Genomic DNA, 8727 nt, shown 5'->3' on the forward strand with positions numbered 1-8727 from the left:
TTTTCCTCAAACAAAGATTCCCTATTTGTGGTCGACAGGGCCATTAGCTGTATCCAGCCCATTTCCCACTATATCTTTCTTTCCACAACAATGATAGGATCCACCTGGCCCTCACCACCTCCACATCCAATTGAAAGTGGCCATTTCCGTCACCTCCAACAGGATGCCACAATTAGACACGTGCTCTGCAGGGACTGTTCCCTTCAGGACACCCTGGTCCACTCTCAACACCACCTCGACACACGGAACCTGCCCATGCAATCACAAAAAGTGTAACACCTGTCTATTTATCTCCTCCCAACTCATCCAAGGCTCCAGACACATCTTCCGGGTGAAACAGATCATGCGATCTAATTTACCATAGTCACTGCTCACACTGTGGTCTTCTTTACATTTGGGATACAAAGCGTAGACTGGGCGACTACTTTGCAGAACACCTACATTCTGTCTATAAAAATGACCAATGGCTTCCAGTTGCCTGTTATATTAACACACCACCATGTTCCCTGGCTGACATTTTTGCCACAGGGCTGTTCCAGAAAGCATCAGCATAAGTCCAAAGAACAGCATCTCATTTTCTATTTGGGGACCCTGCAGCATCTGGGCCTCAACATTGAGTTCAACAACTTTAGAGCCTGATTCCACCATTCCATGTTTGTTACTCACCCAATCCTGTTATGACATTGGTTGTTTTTAGCACAACCAATCCATTTTCACCCACTCTCAGGCCTGTTATCACATTATATGGTCTCTTTTCAGCACGGCTCACCCAGTCTCTCCTACTCTTAACTTTTATTGTTACTTTTCTTCTGTATTGGCCTGCCATCCATAATCTCCTGGTTTTCCTACCTTTTATATATCTGTGTCTCTGGGCTTCATCTCCATCTATTCACTCACTTCCCCTTCCCACTTCATTCACCCCCACCACAAACTTTGTCTTCAGCATAATTACCAGCTTATCCTAGCTGCTATCAGTTCTGATGAAAAGTCACCAGACTCGAAACGTTAGCCATGCTTTCTTCTCACAGATGCTGCCAGGCCTGCAGAGTTTCATCAGTCATTTCTATTTTGTTTCACATTTTTGTCTTATTTTACATTTTTCCCCACAGCACTTCCTTTAAAATTGGTGTTCAATTTCCTAGTTTCTCCATCTTTGCTGCATCTTGCTGAACTCAGCAATTTTCAATCCAGTGTTTCTGGTATGCCTTCCCTTTTCTTCAGATGACTGAGGGTTCCTGATCGACCATCCTTGAAAGTGTCCATTCCATTCCTGGACATCCTTCATCTTCCTCCCAAAACCATGATAGGGTTTCCTTGTATCCAACTTGTACCCCATCAGTCTCCACTTATAAAATCTCTAATAAAAACAAAGTACTGCAGATCTGAAACAATATGCTGGAGAAACTCACAGTGGAGAGAGAAACAGAATTACCATTTTGAGTTCAATATGACTTGGACTCAATGTCAACTTTGTTCTCTCTCTTTTCACAGATGCTGCCAGACCTGATGCATTTCTCCAGCAGTTTCTGCTTTTATATTAAATCCTTAACTTCTTCCAGTTCCAAAGGATCAATACAATGAATTGTTGGTCTCTATCTCTCCCCAGTTGCTACTTTGACGTGCCAATTCCAGTTGGCTGTATTCCTGCAAATTTTATCAATGGAAATCTTGCCTCTGAACTGTCCTATCCAGTAAATTGCCTTTTCTATTGCTAATAATTTAATAACTAACAATTAAAGTTATCAAAGAAATCCATGTCATTTATAATTTTTATGTCTTGTTGGCTTTGAGCATTTTCAAAAGAACAGGAACAGGCCCTTCAACCCTCCAAGCCTGTGCTGATCTTCAAGCCCGAACTAAACTAAAAACAAACCTCCTGCCCTTATTTAGTCTTATCCTTCACTATTCATGTAACCATCCAAATGCCTCTTAAATTTTGCCAACATACCTGCTTCTGGCAGTGTGTTTCAGGCTCCTATCCCTCTCTGTGTGAAAAACTTCCCTTGCACACCTCCTTTAAACTTTTCCCCTCTCACCTTGAACCTGTGTTGCCTTGTAATTGGAACTTCAACCCTGGGGAAAAAGCCTTTAGGTTTCCCTTGAGATGAATCTTTACTCTGTGGAATCTCCCAACCAATCCTGAAGGTTAGCAATATTATTGCTTCTTCGACTACATTGACAATATAATTTTGGATTTCCAGCGTTTAGAGTAGGTTTTCGGTCTGTTCTTTGAAAAGTAATTACAAAATGATCAAAGTTATATATTTGACAATTCATGTTATTTTTAATCATCCCAGCTTCATAGCAATAGCTGCAAACACTGTTGATAAGGAGCAGTGTGAAACGTAGATGCAGAGAGGTTCTAGGAACGTGAAACACTGAGATCTTATTTAGCCCTCTGATCATATTTTGTGGAATGTTGGATAAAGGTTGCTATGGTAATTTGCGAGGAGAGCTTGGCATTGGATTGTAGAGAGGCATAAATGTTTAATTTTTTTATTGTAGTAAGTGGCTACTTTAAATTTGGATAGCTTGAACATTGAAACTTTACTTTTTGATACAAAACCAAGTATTACGGTAGCAGTTCGACAGACTACAAAGGTGTGGACACTGTGTGTCTTTGCAGTGCAATAAAAGGAAAAGGGAAGGAGGGAGGATTGGGGATTAACAATGAGAGTCGGAACAGAGGTTGTGACTGACTGGTCATATGAGAACTGGGGTGTGCTCAAATTACGATAACCTGGTTTTTAAGTCCATCTTGCAGTTTACATTGCAATCTCAAAGATACACTTCATACCGCAGTAGAATATGTATTCGATGCTCAATAACATATCCTTCCCAGAATTGTAGACTTCATTTAGAATGAGGTAGAGTGTGTGAAGAAACAATGTATGCTAAATTATTTACGAGAAGTTCTTTTATTCAAAGTATGTGGAAAAGTATAGTAAAACTATAATTGTCATTAAAAAACGAATGTTTGTGGCGGCGTTAAGTTCATTTTATTTCTTATTCAAAGAATGTGATTAAATTGAATAAATGACCTCTGCATCTCTTACAATGTGAGTTAGAGGTCAAATCATTGGTTTGAAGACGTGAAGAGCGTGCCATGATGCATCAGTTACATCCAGGACTCCCCACACCCACACAGCTTCCTGTATGGGGAAGGTGGGTGCAGCCATTCAGAGCTCAAGGGTTCTGCTTCTTTCCTTATGCAGCAAAGGATCTCCCAGTAAACTGATTACAACACAGGAAGTGGGCTGGCTCTACTGCATTACCGTATCATACTGAAAAGGTTACTGCATCACTCAACTTGTACACGAGGAATAGCCCTGATGAGTATAGGATTCTAGTCTAAATTGTTTGAAAATAGAAGTGAGTGCACTTACTTCAGGAGAGCCTAGACGGATTGTATACTTACACAAAGCTATTGAGAATTTACTGTAGCTGCAGCCGCTACTTTGAAGCTTCTGTGTGTGAATTGTTTCCTGAATTCCAGGCAGGATGATAGCTGCACAGGTTTTGGCCTACTTCTTCACAGAATTAAAGGCTGATCAAGTCAAAAAGGTGAGCGTCTTTGTTCACATGTAGTTCGTTGGTACTGTGCTATATCGATTGTTGGTGCTTTTTGAAAAAAATAAACTGCTTGGGTAATATCCACTAAACTCAATGCACCGTTAGAAGGAAACAATTAAGAGACAAGTGCAAAAGATCTAAGGAGATATACCTGTTGTGCAAAATGGGCCTCAAGTGTTCTATCTGTGTGGCTTAATCTATAAATATATTTCTGAAAGGATTTGTAATGGCTTCCTTAATCTCTTACTGCAATGTCCTTGAAATCAGTATATCGATGTCATTCATACTAGGTGGGTTTTTTTGTAGTTATGGATGTTTTGTTTAATTTGGAAATTGATAATTCTCAACATTAATGTTGTGTCTATTCATATTTACAGAAATTTAAAACTTAAGAATTTTCTTCTCTTGGCTTTTGCTATCACATCCATTCTCAATTCTGTATGTGCCCTGGGTGCAGGCCTGTCTATGGTTCCAGTTAAAGAGCTTTATAGGAATCAAAATTATTTCAGCACTGGGTATGAATTTATTATCAATTAAATTAGATCAATTGTTTATTAATTAATCTTTATAATACAACAGTCATCAACATTGGCTGATTTGTTTTTTCCCTGGCAAAGACTTTAGTCAGTTAAAGTAGTTAGGTTCTCTAGCATAAATTATGAAAACTGTGTGAAATATGTCATTTATTTGAGAATTGCATTAACCGAGTATCTGCTGCTATGAATATTGTAAAGTTGCAAAATAAGGTTCTCTGTAAACCAAGAAGCCTTAATGGAAAAGGCTTTCAAAAAGCTTTCCTCATCTTTTGCCTTTTCTTTTGGCCAAATGATTACTTCAGTCAGCATCTTGCTGTCAGATACCTTTGAGAAAGGTCATTATACCAATCTTTCATGCTTGACAGTATTTTTGGAAATAAAATTGCTGTTTTGCAACATTCTATGAAGGATTTGAAACACTATCCTACAATACAGGTTACATTTATCAAAATCAGCCAATTGTTAGTTCTGCTATACAGAGCAGGATAGGGTTGTTGCTTGGTTTAATAAACCAGTTCACAAAATGGAGAAAAGATTCCCCTCTATGGTTTTAAAGAGATTTGGGTTCAGATTTGTTACTCAGGCATCACAGTTGGTATACCTTGGCTTCTTCACATCTCCATAACTTGCTGTAAAATAGCAGACTGCTTCAGCTTTCTTAAGCCTTTAAATGAAATGTAACCTCTCCCTAAATGTGCATTAAAAAATTAAGCTACTTGAACTTCCTTATTGCCACCTGAACTCATTCAAAATCAGTTTGTTCTGAAAATGCAAAATCCAGGTTGTGTTAGTAAATATTAATATGTACAGTGTCTGTCCTTTTAACTAATTGCTTTTCCAGCTTTATATTACCCTGCCAGCAATTGTTTTGGTTGAGAGGATGATGGTTTAAATCTGATTCTGTACTGTGCAAATGCTTATGTTAGCAAAAATGAATGATCAGATCATCTACCCTTCGAAGTGTTAATTGAAAGTACAATGCTAGTCAGGTTAACAAAGTACTTACATGGAAATTTTAACAAAATTAAACCTCGGAGGTATTTCGCAGGCAAATAAATCAAAACTAGAATACTGAGCCAAGGTCACCAATAACTTAGATGATTTAGGAAACCAATGTGGAGAGGCCTCAGGAGGGAATTTAAGAACTTCAGGGTTGAGACAGCAACTATCACTGGTCAAGTGATTAAAATCAGAGATATCCAAGAGGCCGAAGCCTTTTGAGGTGTGGGTGGAGGAAATTACAAAGGTAGGAAGGCCATGGATGGTTTTGAAGACAATTGTGTGAATTTTAAAAATGAAATGTTGTTTTACCAGGATCACTCAAGTATGTAGGTGATATATTTAGGCCAAGGACTGGCAAATTTAAAACAAATATTACTTCTCTCAATTAGTTGTGACTCTGAGGAGGTCACTACCCCACAGTGTGATGGATACTGAGACACTGAATAAATTTTAAAGAGATAGATTTTCAATTAGTAATGGGTTAAAGGTTTACAGGGAGCAGGTGGGAAAGTGGTGTTGAGGTCAAAATAAGATCAGCCATGATCATGTTAAATGGCTAAAAAAGCTCAAGGGCCTGAATTGCCTACTCCTAATCCTTATGTCCTTTATAAGCAAATAAAGGATTTTCTTTGCATGAGTAAGGATATGAGTAACAGAGTATTGAATGAGTAGAGATGTGGCAGGATGGAATTACAGAACTTTGCACTTAGATATCTGAATGATTTGGTGTTGGTAGTGGAGTGATGAAAATGACAAACACAAAGGACTGTTTAGAGGTAGTCAATATGTCTTTGCTTGGGAAATCGTATCTCGCTAACTTGATTGAGTTTTTTGATGAGGGCAGAACAGCGGACAGAGTCTATATGGACTAGGCAGAAATGAGACTGCAGTTGCTGGCGATTAGAGTCAAGATTAGAGTGGTGATTGAAAAGCACAGCAGGTCAGGCAGCATCTAAGAAGCAGGTAAATCAATGTTTCAGGCAAAAGCCCTTCATCAGCTGATGTTGATCCCTGATGAAGGGCTTTTGCCCGAAATGTCGATTTTCCTGCTCCTCAAATCCTACAGGGTCTATATGGACTTCAGTAAGGTGTTCGACAAGGTTCCTCATGGTAGACTGGTTAGCAAAGTTAGATGTCATGAAATTCAGGGACGACTATCCATTTGAATACAGACCTGACTCAAAAGTAGAAGACATGGTGGTGGTGGAGGGTTGCTTTACAGATTGGAGGCCTGTTACCAGTGGTGTGCTACATAGATTGGTGTTGTGATGACTGCTTTTTGTCATTTGTATAAGTGATTTGAAATGTGAACATTGGAGGTATAGTTAGTACGTTTGCAGATGACACAAATTGGAGGTATAGTGGATAGCATAGGTTACCTCATTATGACAGGATCTTGATCAGATGGGCCATTGGGCCAAAAGTGGTAGACGGAGTTTAATTTAGATAAATATGAGGTGCTGCATTTTGGAAAGGCAGTTCAGTGCAGGATTTATACACTTAATGATAAGGTCCTGGGGAAGGTTGCTGAACAAAGGCACTTTGGAGTACAGGTTCATGGTTCCTTTAAAGTGGAGTTGCAGGTAGGTAGGATAGTGAAGGCATTTGGTATGATTTCCTTTATTGGTCAGAGCATTGAGTTTTGGAGTTAGGTCATGTTGTGCCTGTACAGGACATTGGTTAGGCCACTTTTGAAATACTGTGTGCAATTCTGGCCTCGCTCCTATTGGAAGTTTGGTGTGAAACTTGATAGTGTGAAACATAAAAGATTTACAGGAATGTTGCTAGGGCTGGAGGGTTTGAGCTATAGGGAGAGGCAGAATAGGCTGGGGCTGGTTTTCCCTGGAGCATCGGAAGCTGAAGGGTGACCTTTAGAGGTTTTATAAAATCATGAGGGCCATGGATAAGTTGAATAGACAAGATCGTTTCCCTGGGGCGGGCGAGTCCAGAACCATAGGTTTAGAGTGAGAGGGGAAAGATATAAAAGGGATCAAAGGGGCAACTTTTTCATACAAAGGGTGGTGTGTGTATGGAATGAGCTGCCAGAGGAATTGGCAGAGGCTGGTACAATTACCCATCCAGGTGCATCTTAAATGTTGTATATGAATAGAAAGGGATTAGAGGGATATGGGCTAAGTGCTGGGAAATGGGACTGATTAGTTTAGAATATCTGGTCGGTATGGATGAGTTAGACCGAAGCTCTGCTTCTTTGTACATAGTCATAGAGATGTACAGCATGGAAACAAACCCTTCGGTCCAACCCGTCCATGCTGACCAGATATCCCAACCTAATCTAGTCCCACCTGCCAGCACCCAGCCCATATCCCTTCAAACCCCTTCCTATTCATATACTCATCCACATGCATCTTAAATGTTGCAATTGTACCAGCCGCCACCACATCCTCTGGTAGCTCATTCCAATATCTCGATAACTATGACTCTATAAGCAGCCAGAGTTGGAAAAGCAAAGAAATCTACAGTTTAAAGGGTTGGAGGAGTTCAGCCGTAGTGTAGGATGAGTCCATAATGAATTTTATAAACAGAATTTTGCAATTGTTGTTATGGGAGCCAATTTGTTAACCAAGGAGTTGCCACGTGGGACTGAATTTTTATATATCAGAAGAATCTCTGCATATTTAACAGTTGTGGGCAGGATCTGGATGCGGAAATCCCCTTCTCATTTCCAATAGACCCAGTTTCTGTCAGCAGGGGAAAGAGTTGGAGGAGTTCAGCCGTAGTGTAGGATGAGTTATCGTTATCGTCGAGGATGTAAGGACCCAAAATGCTGGCGGAATGGATGAGTTGGTATTGATGGCATGAGGATTTAAGGGGCCATGGAGCAGGTTGGGGTGAGGGTGAGGGTGGATGGTAGTGTCAGGGCTCGAGGGCCTAACAACATAAGACCATAAGACATAGGAGTGGAAGTAAGGCCATTTGGCCCATCGAGTCCACTCCGCCATTCAATCATGGCTGATGAGCATTTCAACTCCGCTTTTTTAGATTAGATTACTTTACAGTGTGGAAACAGGCCCTTCGGCCCAACAAGTCCACACCGCTCCGCCGAAGCGCAAACCACCCATACCCCTACATTTACCCCTTTCCTAACACTACGGGCAATTTAGCATGGCCAATTCACCTGACCTGCACGTCTTTGGACTGTGGGAGGAAACCGGAGCACCCGGAGGAAACCCAGGCAGACACGGGGAGAACGTGCAAACTCCACACAGTCAGTCGCCTGAGGCGGGAATTGAACCCGGGTCTCTGGCGCTGTGAGGCAGCAGTGTTAACCACTGTGCCACCGTGCCGCTTACCCGCATTCTCCCCGTAGCCCTTAATTCCTTGTGACATCAAGAATTTATCAATTTCTGCCTTGAAGACATTTTGCGTCCCAGCCTCCACTGCACTCTGTGGCAATGAATTCCACAGGCCCACCACTCTCTGGCTGAAGAAATGTCTTCCCATTTCTGTTCTGAATTTACCCCCTCTAATTCTAAGGCTGTGTCCACGGGTCCTAGTCTCCTCACCTAACGGAAACAATTTCCTAGCGTCCACCCTCTCCAAGCCATGTATTATCTTGTAAGTTTCTATTAGATCTCCCCTTAATCTTCTAAACTCC

At 40.9% G+C, this 8727-nt stretch overlaps 1 protein-coding gene across 1 annotated transcript in view; it reads left to right on the forward strand.

Annotated features, from left to right (window-relative positions):
• The first annotated feature begins 3149 nt into the window (after positions 1-3149).
• Positions 3150-8727, forward strand: part of hk1 (hexokinase 1) — a 127509-nt gene continuing 121931 nt past the window's right edge. The window contains exon 1 of the mRNA XM_043683146.1: positions 3150-3564. Within this exon, the coding sequence (XP_043539081.1) occupies positions 3502-3564 (63 nt within the window). The 5' untranslated portion in view covers positions 3150-3501. The remainder of the gene's footprint in view (positions 3565-8727) is intronic.

The sequence above is a fragment of the Chiloscyllium plagiosum genome, chromosome 46 (assembly GCF_004010195.1).
Source record: "Chiloscyllium plagiosum isolate BGI_BamShark_2017 chromosome 46, ASM401019v2, whole genome shotgun sequence".
Lineage (NCBI taxonomy): Eukaryota > Metazoa > Chordata > Chondrichthyes > Orectolobiformes > Hemiscylliidae > Chiloscyllium > Chiloscyllium plagiosum.